We start from the raw sequence: 14,510 nt of genomic DNA on the forward strand, positions 1-14,510 counted from the left end.
GTAATGATCTAGCTGCTGCCCCAACATACCTCCCTTTTTATGCCTCTTTTTTGGATCAAGTGGAGCTAAAGAACTGTCTGCGATTTGAAGGTTCCTATTTTTTTTTGGAGATCAGGCCTCTACATCTGTTTCGGCTGCATCTTCTATTGTGGGATCTTTATTTGATATTGTTCTCAGCCCCTATTCACTTCATTAGATTGGTTGAAGACCCCAGCCCCTTCTCGATCTCTCTTCTCAGGGTTTTTTTCAAAACCCTGACATTAATCGATCTTGGGGTTGGGCTGCTGGTTCCTGCTGCATCTGATTGGCACCCTTGCTGCCTTCATTCGACATCATTCCCAGCCTACATATCTGAGATTTTTTGCTCTAATACAGCCCTCTTCTATTGGGGGTCGATTCCAGAATTTTTTTTGGATATTTTTTGGCTGTTTGCTGCTTTATTGAAGATTGGTTACCTGCTGCAATGACTGGTTCAGATTCTTCTTTGGCTTCTTCTGGCATTGATGGCCAGCCCCAGACTGATTTTCTTCCCCTTGCTGCCCCAATCAAACTTGATGGCTCTAACTACCTGAAGTGGTCTCGGTCTACCTATTTGACAGTAGCTGGCCATGGCCTCACTGGCCATCTTCTTGGGACAACAACTAAACCAGTGGAAGAGGGTTCTCAGCTCAACAAGTGGTTATCGAATGATGCGATGGTGATGTCCTACTTGATCCATTCTATGCAAGGGGATATCTCAAACAATTTTCTTCTACTGGACACAGCCCATACTATCAGGAATGGTGCCAAAGAGACTTATGGTCGTACTGGGAATGATGTATAGGTCTATGAGATTAGAAAGTAGGCTAATGCCACTACCCAACAGGAGCTTTCTGTCTCCAAATACTATGCTGCCCTCAAGAACATGTGGCAGCAATTGGATCATTACTCCGACTATCAGCCCTCTACTGCTACTGATCTAGCTGCCTATCGCAAACACGTTGACAAAATACGTGTATGATTTTTTGGCTGGACTAAATATGGAGTTTGATCCTATTCGGGTGCAAGTACTTGGGCAATCCCCTTTTCCATCCCTAGAGCAGGCCTTTGCCTTGGTTCATAATGAGGAGTCTCGTCGGGCTGCTATGCTGCATTCCTCTACTATTGATCGATCCGCCTTGCAAGTTGCTTCCAATACTCCTTCTCTTACCACTATTGATGGTGGTACTGCTGTCCCTAAAGGTCCTGTCAAGTATGAACACTGCAACAGGCTCTATCAAACTAAGGCTCAATGCTGGAAGCTCCATGGGAAGCCTGCTGATTTTGAGGAAAAGAAAGCCCGTGGGAAGTTTAAGCCCAAGGCTCATATGGCTGATTCTCTTACTACTACTGCTGCTGCCCCTTCATCTGACATTGGGCTTACTCAGGATGAGCTCCTAGCTTTCCGTCGCATGCTACAGGCCTCTTCCGCTGCCTCCACTACGGTATCTGCACCTGCTGCCCCTCCTGGTTCTAATTTTGCCTCAGGTACTCCAGTCAGTAGTCTGTGTGCATCGGTTGTATCCAGTCCTTGGATTATAGATTCCGGTGCCACTGACCACATGACTGGCTCCTCCCATGTATTTCATCCTTATTCTCCATCTTCTGGCAAAGACAGTGTTCGAGTAGCTAATGGTTCCCTTTCTCCTATTAATGGGAAGGGTTCCATACACTGCTCACCAACCCTTTCATTAAAATCTGTTTTGCATGTTCCATCCTTTTCTACCAACCTTCTCTCTATTAGTAGTCTAACTAGAGATTTGAACTGCAAACTGACTTTTTTCCTTTCTCATTGTGTCATACAGGATCTGGAGACGGGGCGCACGATTGGGGGTGGTAAGATGCAGGGTGGTCTCTACTTACTTGACCCGGGTCAGCCTTCTACTTTGCATTCGGCTTCCTCTACAGCTCATCATTTATAGTCCACCTCGTCCCCTGACCTTCATCTCTGGCACTGTCGACTTGGTCATCCATCCCTTAGTAATTTGTCTCTTTTGTTTCCGCGCTTGATTAAGCATTGTAATGGGAATGAGTTTTTATGTGAGGCTTGGGTTTTGGCCAAACAGACTCGTTCCAGTTATTCTTCATTAAATAAAAGACGTGAGCCTCCTTTTTCTTTGGTTCATTCTGATGTGTGGGTAATGCAGGTCCAAGTTCACGCAGGAAGAAGAAGAGCAGCCTTTGATTTTCGTGGAGCCTTTACTTGTTTGTTCTTTTATGTTGGGGTTAAAACAGTCTTTTTATGTTTATATTTTCTTAGTTCCCCCTCCACGATTTTAGAGGGATGGGTGTTTAGTTATGTTAGTTGTTTAAACTTATACTCCTATTTATAGTATAAGTCTATTATGTTTTATGTCTTGTGATTAGGATTCAGATTAGGAATCCCAACTCCTAATCTGACTAGGATTGCTTTTAAGCTTGATTATTTGTAAGGCCTTTTGGCCACCTCTTTTTATTATTAATAGATAAATCGTGGGAGGCTCCCCCACAACTTTAAACTTCAAAAAATTCTCTGATTTCAGATCTGGAACTGCTGCTTCAAGCTGCTGCCACTGCTTCTTCTGCGAGCCTATATCCTAGTGGACTCAAGGTGGTTAAGGGTGGGTTATCTTGCGACTCCTTGCACTGTGAAGGTCAGGAGGCCTCTTCAAGTGTTCAATCTGCTACTGTTCTGCAATCTCAGACCTGCAACCAGTAAATGTTATCTGATTTACTGCTTCCCTTTGCTGAACCCTAACCTGCAACTATTTTCCTGCAAAACCCTAGTTCTCCCTCAAACCCTAAAAGCTTCTAAACACTGCCCAGCCCTAACCAACCATCCAAATCCCTCCAAACTTCAACCGAACCCTCCCCCTACCTCTGTGACACTCAGCCAGACTCCTTTGGCCTGTCTCCCTCTAAAAACCCTAGATCCCTTAACTCCTTTCATTCCCAAAACCCAAAACCCTAACCCTAATAATTCTGAAATCCTATTTCCTATTCAAACCTAATTAAAACCTATCCTAATAGACTCCTAAAAACCTGCAGATCATTGCCCAATAAAGCCCTAACTCAATCTCCAATTCCTAACCCTAATTTTGCCCTAATTACCCTAATCTGCCCATTCGGCCAACCTATTACACAACCTGGTCCTAAGTGAGACTTATTTCACCTAGGTTACATCAGTGGGGGCCTGCCCATTGTACTTCCATTTCTGGTCATCGATGGTTTGTCTCGTTTATTGATTGTTATACTCGTGCCACTTGGATATACATGATGAGCCATAAAAGTGAGGTCTTCCGCTGTTTTCAGTTATTTCATCGTATGGTTCAGACCCAATTCAATGCCACCTTGCGCATTTTACGCAGTGATAATGGCAAAGAGTACATAGAGGGTCAGTTCCAACTTTATTGGCTACACATGGTATTGTTCATCAGACCAGCTGTGTTGACACACCTGCCCAGAATGGGGTTGCTGAAAGGAAAAATGGACATCTCCTTGAGGTAGCCCAGGCCATTATGTTTGCACGGCAGGTTCCTTCTCAGTACTGGGGTGATGCCATTCTTACCGCTGCTTATCTCATCAACTGTGTGCCTACCCGTGTCCTTGATGGTCGTTCCCCCGTTGATCTCCTCCAGGGTTCCTCCTCCTTTGTGGTTCCCCCCAAAGTTTTTGGTTGTGTTTGCTATGTCCGCAATCATCATCCTCATGGGAAATTTGATCCAAGGAGCATTCGGTGTATTTTTCTAGGCTATTCTGCGACCCATAAAGGATACAAGTGTTACCATCCACCTTCTCGTCGTACTTTTGTCTCCATGGATATTGTCTTCCATGAGTCCTTGTCATATTATTCCTAGACACCTCTTCAGGGGGAGCAGGATCAGGGTTTTGAAGATGTGTCTGCTATTCTTCCGGCTTCTATTCAGGGGGAGCCCTCTGTAACTTCAACTCCTACAGTGGCTCCTATTCAGGGGGAGCGTAGACCAGTCAGTCAAATCCCTGTTGATAAGGTATATACCCGGGAGCGCACAAGACAAGTTGAGACTACCACCACCACCATACCACCTCCACAATCGTCTGCACTTGATCCAGATCCAGACCCTGCTACATCATCTGGTAAGGATCCTTCCCTTGACTTACCTATCGCTATTCGTAAAAGCGTTAGGTCATGCACCCAACACCCCATCTCCAATGTTGTTTCCTATGATGCTTTATCTCCTTCCTATCGTGCATTTGTTTCTTCTCTTTCCTCTGTTTCTATTCCTCAGAAATGGCAGGAGGCGATTGCAGATCCAAAGTGGAAAGCAGCCATGATGGAAGAAATGACGACCTTACTTAAAAATGAGACATGGGAGTTAGTTGTTCTTCCTTCGGGTAAGAAACCAGTCAGGTGCAAATGGGTATTTGTTGTCAAGTAGAAGCCAAATGGAACAGTGGATAGATATAAAGCCAGGCTTGTGGCCAGAGGCTTCACTCAGACTTATGGGATCGACTACCAGGAGACATTTGCCCCTGTTGCGAAGTTGAACACTGTCCGGGTCTTACAGTCTTGTACTATCAACTTTGGTTGGGACCTACAGCAGTTGGATGTAAAAAATGCATTTCTTCATGGGGAGTTAGAAGAGGAGGTTTATATGGATGTTCCTCCAGGTTTTTCCTCTGACAAGACCCATAGGAAAGTTTGTAGGCTCAAAAGGGAACTCTATGGGTTGAAGCAATCTCCACGAGCATGGTTTGGTAGGTTTCATAAAGCCATGGTCTCCTGTGGATACAAAAAGAGTAATGCTAATCACACTCTGTTCATCAAGCGAAAGGGAGAAAAGGTCACTCTTCTCATAGTTTATGTTGATGACATAGTTGTGACTGGTAATGATACAGATGAAGTTTCTCACCTGAAGGCTTTCTTGGGATGGGAATTTGACATAAAAGATCTAGGACAACTAAGATATTTTCTTGGGATTGCAGTTGCCCGTGCTCCAAAAGGCATCTTTCTCTCCCAGAGAAAGTATGTTCTAGATTTACTATCAGAGACTGGTTTGCTTGGTTGTCATCCTTGTGATACTTCCTTGGAAGCTACTACCCGTCTGCAAGAGAATGATGGTGAACCTATTGATAAGGGCAGATATCAACGATTGGTGGGCAAGCTGATTTATCTCTCCCACACCAGACCAGATATTGCCATTGCTGTGAGTCTTGTGAGCCAGTTCATGCATGATCCTTATTCCACTCACATGGCTGTTGTTCTTCGTATTCTCCATTACTTGAAGTCAGCTTCAGGAAAGAGGATGCTTTTGTCTCCTTATGACCATCTTCACATTGAGGCTTACACAGATGCTGACTGGGGTGGTAACCCTGATAGGAATCTGCCTCCGGCTATTGTACTTTTGTTGGAGGAAATCTGGTCACATGGCGGAGTAAAAAGCAAAATGTTGTGGCAAGATCTAGTGCTGAAGCTGAATTCGGTGCTATGGCCCAGGGCATATGTGAGTTACTGTGGCTTCAGAGTTTACTCCTTGATATCCATGGTTCTATTCATCTTCCAATGATGTTGTACTGTGACAACAAAGCAACAATTAGCATTGCCCACAATCCAGTGCAGCATGACCGTACCAAACATGTGGAGATTGACAGAGACTTCATCAAGGAGAAGTTAGAGAGTGGGCAAATTTGTATCCCTTTTGTGAAGTCTGGAGATCAACTGGCTGATGTCTTCACCAAAGGGTTGAGTGGGAAGTTATTTTATCCTAGTCTAGTCAAGTTGGGCATGTGTGATATCTATGCCCCAACAAGAGGGGGAGTGTTGAGATGTGTTACCCGATATTATAAGGGTATTTTTGGTATTTTATTTATGCTTTAATTATGTACTTTTGAACAAGGGTAGAATTGTAATTTGGGCTGTGACACTGTTCACGTGAACAATGTTGTGAACAATGTTTCCCTTTGTAATCTCTTTTATTATTATTATTATAAATAGAGAGCTTGACTGATCTCATTGATCATTCAAGCCATTCACGAAATTCCTGTTTTTTTAACAAGATGAAATTGTGGAAGCTATTCATTCTCTAAAGGTGTCTGGTGCTCCTGGACCTGATGGCTTCAGTATGGGATTCTTTCTAGCTACCTGGGATATCATCAAGGCTGATCTTATTGCTGCCATTGAAAGTTGCTTCTTCAACCCCAGCCAGATCAAAGGTGTCAATCATACTTTTCTTTGCCTTATTCCTAACTATGAACGATTTCAGGTCTATTGCCTTATGTACTCTTCTCTACAAGTTTATTGCTAAGATCCTAGCCAGAAGACTCAAGAGTGTTGTGGATTTACTGGTTAGTGACAACCAATCAGCTTTTATCCCAGGTAGGAACATCTCAAACAATATTCTTCTTTGAAATGACATAGTCAGAGGCTTTGATAGGAAGAATCATGCCCCGTCTATTCTATTGAAAATTGGCATTCACAAGGCTTTTGATTCTCTAAGATGGGACTTTATATCTCAAGTTATGCTCAAGATGGGTTTTCCTATGCCTTTTGTTCATTGGATTAGCTCATGCATCTCCTCCCCAAAGTTCTCAGTTTTAATTAATGGCAGTCCTGCGGGTTACTTTGGAGCTTCTGTGGGGATTCGACAAGGATGCCCTCTATCCCCGTACTTGTTCACCTTGGCTCTGGAAGTCCTAACTAGGCAAATCCAGATCTGTACCGATCAGCAACTCATCACTCCTTTGCCCAAGTGCAAAGCTTTAAAGCTTACCCACCTGGCATTCGCTGATGACTTGATGATTTTTTCCAAGGCCTCCATCACCTCGCTTGAGTACACTTTGCTTTGTCTTCAGCAATTTCATGAGCTATCTGGTCTTCGCATCAACCCTTCCAAGTCCCTTCTTTTCTTTGCCGGAGTTTTTGAGATGGACAAAGTGGGTTTTCTTGAGAAATCAGGCTTCCAAGAGGGTCACCTTTCAGTCAAGTACCTAGGGTATCTTTTGATTCCTGCCAGGCTCTCTGCTCATCATTACACCCCCATGTTGGATTTTATAAGGAAAAGACTTCGGTTGTGGAAAGGCAAGCTTCTCTCTTATGCAGGCAGGTTGGTGCTTATTAAATCTATCTTAGAGGCTTCTTATATCTACTGGTCTGGCATTTATGAGCTCCCTCAAGTCCTTAGAATCTCTATTAGCTTCTTTCCTTTGGAAGGGCGCCAAATCCTCAAGATTTCTCCATCCCTTAAGATGGTCTTTGGTGTGCCTCCCAAAAAAGGAGGGTGGTTTGGGTATAAGAAGAATCAAAGATGTGAACACTGCTGGTATCATCAAGCTGATTTGGAAGATTGCCTCAAAAAAGAAAAGCCTTTGGGTTGATTGGGTTTATTCGGGTCTTCTTTGGTCCTGCCATCCTGTTCTTCATTCTATCCACTCCCAGATTGGTGATGGTCTCTCTACTTCCCTTTGGCTGGATCACTGGCACCCTAAGGGAATTCTCTTACACCTAGTCACCTCAAGGACAATTTATGCTTCAGGTCTTCATAGGCTTGCTCTAGTAGCGGACATCCTTCATCATGATGATTGCGCCCCCCCCCCTACCTCTTCCCTGTCTCTTTCTCTTATTTGGAATGACCTTCAGTCCATCTTTAGGAGATTGCCAGCAAGAGGTGATTTGTGTTTCTTGGACAGCAAACAGCTCGCTTAAGTTCTCTTCCAAGGCAGCTTGGAATCTTATCCGGTTGAAAGGTACGACGGCTGTTTGGAGGAATCTTCTCTGGTTCAAGCATCATATACTTCGCCATTGTTTCACAGCCTGGAGAGTCTTCACCAACTATCTTCCTACCTAGGCCTTTCTGCGCAATCATCAGATACAGGTCTCCACTGCCTGCTGCCTTTGTTGGAACAATGTGGAAGACTTGACTCACCTGTTTTTTGAGGGCCCTACTTCAAAGGCCATCTGGAAAGGTATTCTAACCAAATGCCTGCCTACTCAAAGAAGAATTCCCCCTTTCTCAAGAGAATGGGTTTGGGTTGATATGACCTTTGTTGGATCCTCTATTTGCGACACAGTTGGGAAGATGGTTTTTTGTGCTGCCCTCAATCATATTTGGATGGAGCGTAATATCAGGAAATGGACCTCCAACTCTCGTTCTTATCAACAGATTTGGGATTCCATTTCTTTTGAAATCTCCTGGGGTCTCTCTAATGTATCTCTTGCTGCTCCAGCTCCCTTTAGCTGAAGCTTTGGTTAGCTGTCGGCTCTTGTAATTCCCCCCTTGGGGGCCCCTTTTTTCCTTTTCTTTCGTAGGTAATGAATTCTTTTATTCACCCCAGAAAAACACTAGTCCTGAATTTTGCACCATTCTGGCCATCTGACTAAAATTCTGTTTGATTTCTCCTAAATCTAGATTTTATTCACTCTATTTTGATTCTGTTCTTGGTACTGTTTTGATCTTCAAAAACAGTACTACATTACCCAACCTATAATATAACTACTCAAAGGTCAATTTCAAGCCATTAGACTACAATAAGCACCTCATAAGTTTCCCAGGCTTGGATACAGATATCCATACAGGATTAATGCCTAATGCAACTGCATCACCTTGAAATATCGATCATCTTAAATTTTGCGTACGGTAACCCAAACAAGTCATTCCAGATATCAAAAGTATAGTTAAAATTTAGAATTTCCAATTCCGTCATAAAGTTCAAAAGTGTTCTGTTCCACTAAACTTCAGTTAATAGGGTCATGCCATGAATGAGAATTTAAAGTCACAAATCAATTGAATTTTTTTTTTTTTAAATATGCACAGAGCAAGACCACAATAGCGACAAGTAGTACCTGAGCGTGAGAAAAGTGCAGAGCCACTATGGGGATGCAAGCCAATCCCGTCAAAACAATACAGAAACCCAAAAGTAGGCCATCAGATGGAGATCTCCCACTCCACCATTGAAGAGCTTCAAAAATTGTTTTGCGACAAAGCCAGGCAGAAAAAGCCACAATGCTAGCATGAGAATAACCTTGCCAAGTTTTCATTTTTGAATCTACTTTTGATCTCCCCCTGCAAGTCCGAGTAAGAAATAGATTAAGTAGATGTATATATGGAATTAGAGAAGCATAGAAAGAGGAGAGAACAAATAAGCAAAAAGTACAAGCCAATACCTGTAAAGAAGCAATGGAGGCGAAATGGCCAATAACAGAAGAGCCGATGCCCATAGAACAGACTTTGATGTAATAAAGAGCATAGCCAGCTTTGAAGAATACAGACAAGTCAAGATCCAAACACCCTTAAGTCCAATACGATTATCAACAACCAGTCTCTTCACCAAAGCCAGGCCCAAACAAGTTGTCAAAATAACCATGTAACTTGGGTACATCACCTCATCATTGAATCCATAATGGTACATACTGGAATAATTATAAAAACGATTCTCAATGTAGCAAAGTAGCAGCGCATGGCTGATCAGACCAACCTCAGTCAGGAAACAAAATTTTGGTGGAAGAAGAGTGAAACCGGGAACAGTCATAGCCAGGATTACACTTGTGACTATCAGCTTACAGACTGATTTCAGAGACATGCCAGCCAACCAAATGTTGAGATTCCAGTAGTTATGCATAACAAACCATGCAACCATCAAGCTCGCAAGCAAGACAAACGTAAAGTATGAAGGCAAGCTTTTCTTCGTGAAAAAACGAGCCAAATAAAAGCCCGAAACCAAAGGAAGGGGAAGAAACTGCAAAGCCAAAGATGACAAGTAACATTAGTGTTACATAACCAATTGATGCACATGGAGATAAAATATTTTTTCCTGATAATCAAGGCAAAATTTTTTCACCCATTAAAATAACAAATATCTAAGTAAATTACACATTCAAGGAGAATAATAAGACGGGTAGATAAAGTTTATCTTTAAAACCATAATTTAGATGTTTGTCAACATCATAGTGGGACCAATTTAATTGAAGCATACTAAGGTCCAAGCGAGGATCATAGAAATACCTTCCCGTCTTCCATGCAGCCAATGCATGGAAGACAACGATGGAAAAATATACCATAAATGTACAATTATTTCTCAAAAGCTAGATCAATTAGAGCAAATATGTTCTTTTCCATTAAGACATTCCATTCCCTAATTTCATAAATCTCATTGAGTAAAAATACTTTTTTTTTAATATTTGGCACAGCATTCTCTAATTAATAAAGCCCATAGCGTATACACAAATCATGAGCTGTTCACATTGTGAAGGTTGGCTTATCAGCTGGACGTCCAATTTCACCATAATTAATTAGAAATACACATATTTATATACGAGTCAAAAATCCCTTTGTATTCTTGCATTGAAAGCACCAACCATGATAGAGGCCTACATTATTTGCTCAACAATCAATTAGGAAAAATGCAAACATTAGGCATTATGTTGTGTATGAGAATTTAAATGTATCAGGCTTTGAAAAAAACAAAATAGGGATTTGATTAAAAAAAAATATGGCAAAAGTTTTCATGCACGGCTGTGCATGTGCACAACCTGCATTAAATGCAGTCGTATTGGCATAAATGCCCACCCAAAATGACATAAAAACCCTCCCCTCCCCCGTCCCCTATTTGAGGGAGTTGATGGGAGAATCTCCCGTGTACAAATACCTTCCCCAAAAAATATAATCAGAACAATCACATCCAACTGCACCCATCCCACAAAGAGAAGACAATGGCGAGAAAATAAAAAGGGATAAGAGAACCAAGAGCTACTTGCTTGCTTAATATAAACGAACAAACCCTCTCATTAGAGGGATAGGCGTAAGTGTATCCTTCATATATTAAGCAACTTGTTGAATCAAAAGAGTTAATTCCCCCCCCCCCACCCATATGAGGGAATCCAAAACTAATTACCTTCCTTGAAAAAGGGTTGTCCCAGTGCACAAGGCTTCTGCGTTTCGCAGGGTCTGGAAGAGGTAGATGGTAGGCAGCCTTACCCCCTTCACAGAGAGGCTGATTCCCAGGACTCCAACCCGCGCCACTGCACTGGCGGTAATGAGACCTTGCCATCGCAGCAAGTGACGACCCTCAAAAAAACGAAATCTTTGAAAAATTCCAATAAAAATAAAGAAATGGATGCAAAGTTTGAAATCTTTACAAAATTTGATAAAAAAATTCATGAACATGGACCAAATTTTTTGTTCCAAAATTTTCCAAACATAAATGATTAAATCCTGAACTAATCAAAATCCAACTTTTTACTGAGTGACACTCCATCCTTGATGCACTGACACAGCATCCAAGAGAAGCAATAAGTTGGTTAAGTGGGGCCCATTCCTGTCAACTAATTACCTTCCTTGAAAAAAAAGAGAAAATGGAGCGACTCAGAAAAAACTAAAACGTATTTTCAGCATACTAAACATAATAAAAATATGAAAATAAAAAGAAGGGGAAACCACTATGCATCTTTGATTTGAAAGAGCACCATATCTTGTGTTCATCATGTCATCCTTGCTCTAGAACCCTTGGTTCTAGGTTTATATCCATGAGCCTTTTAAGTAAAGAAAAAAATGGAAGAAAAGAGGAGGCAGTGATTTCAGTTTTAAAAGGCGGCTGGGTATAGAACCAGAATAGGAGTAGAGGAAGTGCAGAGATTGAAATGGAATTTAAGACTGAAATGCCACTAGGGGCTAGAATGGATTTTGAAAGAAGGTACCGCAATCTAAGCGAAGAATGAAAAGTTTAGGTTGCTAAAAATCCTTCTTAACAAATTTGGCTGGACAATTAAGTCGAATATAAATTGAACACCCAAGACACTATCCAGAGTTCAAAGTTAATGGTCATCAGCTCTAATGACTCTGCACGGGCTGATACCCCTGTCTGATGCATGCCACTGGTGGCCTAGCTTTGCAAAAAGCAGGTCGGACAGATGAAACCTACCAAATGAGAAATGCTCTATAGGCTTCCCATCCTTCAGAAATTAACAATTAGATTTGATGGACAATAAATTTAAGCAAACAATGAATCTTATTACAGGACATAATGGCATAATTTCAATAGTAAAATGAAGGAAACCCAGCTGATAGGCAACTCAAGCTGCAACCTTATTAAACCTGGGAGACTAGATAAACAACATCTATTGCACGAGCACGATACAGGAAATGAAAATCAATTCAATAATACAATGCAGATAAAGCATACACCAAATGTTTGCAGAGCTGGCCCATGGACGGATGCAAGACAGCCAAATACACATGAGCTAGAACAAGGGATAAACATTTTCAAGCGCATACCAATAAAGGGAAGCCCACGACAATTGCTCCAGCCGCACTGACCAGGATAGACAAAGCTGTGAACATCACTGAGCTGAAGGCATCGCCAATCATACCAACGGCATAAGTACCAGCTGCAGAAGCTCCTCCAAGCATCGTAATGGTCACCAGAAGATAATTCAGCGGCGGAGGCAACTGAATATACCGTCCAAACGAATAGAAAACGACTCTAATCTCCAAACAGATTACCACAACGATCATAGCAATTGCACCATTAACGACACGGATACCGTGCAGCTGGTGTGCATTCTTCGTGATCCACCAAAGAGCGCCCCTGGTCGAGGCATAGAGTTGGAAAAGGAAGGGAATAAAGAAAAGAAGAAACAGATCACAGACAGCAGCAGCTGAAGAGAGTACCACAGCACGGTGAGAAGCAACGTGAAAGAGCAAAGGAAAGAATAGAAGATTCAAAGTATGGATACAGCTTTCTAGGGGGCCTAGGATGAGGGTTTCATCAGGAACCTCACCACCATGGTAACCAGAATCTTGCTTCGACTTGAAAGATGAGATAAGTGGGATAGAGAATAGCCAGTAGAAAACACAAGTGAAGACCATGAGATAGTAAGCAGCGTTACTCATACCAATAGCTGAGACAGTAGCCCAGGTAAACAGAGACGAAGCAACAAACGGGAGGCAAGCAAACAAAAGGCGCTCGAGAGCGAGAACGACGGAGGGGTTCTCGATCTGAATCCACTTGAATTGCAGCGACGCCCAGGCTCCAATAAAAAAGTTGGTGAGGGCGCAGAGGAAGGCCGCGAGTATGGAAAGAGGAACAGAACCAAAGGACGAGAAGAGAGACGAGCTGAAGAAGAAAGAAATCTGAGCAGCGACGAGAGAGAACCAGACACCGAAGAAAGAACCGGACTTGACGCTGAGTGAATCGAGGAAGTAGGCGATCATGAGACCCACGGCGAGAGTAGCGACGACGGGGGTGCCCCCGAGGTCAAGGAGGAAAGCAGCACAAGGGACGAGAGCAACAGCAATTCTAAGGTTGTGGAGGAAGGAAGAAGGGGAGAAGCGAGGGTTCTTGAGGGATTTGGTGATACTGCTTCTGCTTTTATCATTGACACTGATAGTACTAGGGTTAAGGCTTCGTTCGGGTGAATACCCGCCATTGAATTTCAAGGTGGAGAAGGTCGGAGCACTGACGGAGTTGGAGATGATAGGGCGGTTGACGCGAGGTTGAATCTCCGGCGGCATCATTTTGGGCCGGGAGCAAAGACACACACTCCCTCCTTAGTCCTTTCCCAGTTCTTCAAAAATAAAAAAGAAAGACAGTAAAATGACCAGCAAACCTTCCCAATCTTTTTTTAAATTAATAATAATACTAATTAATTAATCGCCGCTTTTTTGGATAATGGACCTTAGTGGGCCATAGCCCCACCAGAGACCAGACCCAAATCCGGGACATGACAAACATACCAGTCCAGGTCCCCAGGACCGCATCTTCAAATTCAAACCTAGGGATGTCAAAATCCAACCCAATTGAAAAAATTTAGAAGAAAAAAAAACCAATCCAAACCGGGTGGACCGATCAGAAACGATCAAATGAAATTGGTTTGATTAGAATCGGGAAACTGGTAAAAATCGAATTGACCAAATGGCCCAATTGAAACCAGAAATTGAACCAAACTGATAGGAAACAAGTAAGAAACTTAAAAATATGAGTTTTTAAACATGCTTTATATACTTGTTTGTAACCGATTAACCTTTTAGGATTGGCGTGTGATTTGTGTGATTACCAAAAAATGTGAGACCAACTCAGATTCGAAATGTGAATACTATTGTAGCAGTTTACAAACCACATTTTTTAGATTTCTTTTATCTCCTCTTTTTGCTATCCTCCATCTCTCTATAGTCTATGTATTGTTCTTCAAAAAGAGCTAGCGAGGAAAGAAAAAGATTACTCGTAAAGTTTGGAGAAAAGTTCTCCCTATTTGGAATAATGTACCACCCATGCCAGACACAGTGAGGAGCAAAATGACCACCACACCCCCTATAAAAGTCAAAAATCCTACCCCTATGATGCTTCCACATGCACTCTCATCGGCCCCTACACGTGTTCTCCCACAGAGAATGCCACCCCTACAATTTATAGGGAGTGAGTATGGGATAAAAATTTAATGACCGTATTCTACATCATCATAAAGCCGTTGATTTTTTAAAACCAAATATGATTATTCATTTTGTGGTACTGCTACAAAATTGGAATTGTTTAAGAGAGGCTCA

At 42.3% G+C, this 14,510-nt stretch overlaps 1 protein-coding gene across 1 annotated transcript in view; it reads right to left on the minus strand.

The window, feature by feature from the left end:
* Positions 1-13,510, minus strand: part of LOC122670861 — a 33,469-nt gene extending 19,959 nt beyond the window's left edge. The window contains exons 1-3 of the mRNA XM_043867872.1: positions 12,243-13,510; positions 9,137-9,708; positions 8,816-9,035 (exon numbers count right to left, since the gene is read on the minus strand). Of these exons, the coding sequence (XP_043723807.1) occupies positions 8,816-9,035; positions 9,137-9,708; positions 12,243-13,484 (2,034 nt within the window). The 5' untranslated portion in view covers positions 13,485-13,510. The remainder of the gene's footprint in view (positions 1-8,815; positions 9,036-9,136; positions 9,709-12,242) is intronic.
* Between the last annotated feature and the right edge of the window lie 1,000 nt (positions 13,511-14,510).

The sequence above is a fragment of the Telopea speciosissima genome, chromosome 8, assembly GCF_018873765.1.
Source record: "Telopea speciosissima isolate NSW1024214 ecotype Mountain lineage chromosome 8, Tspe_v1, whole genome shotgun sequence".
Lineage (NCBI taxonomy): Eukaryota > Viridiplantae > Streptophyta > Magnoliopsida > Proteales > Proteaceae > Telopea > Telopea speciosissima.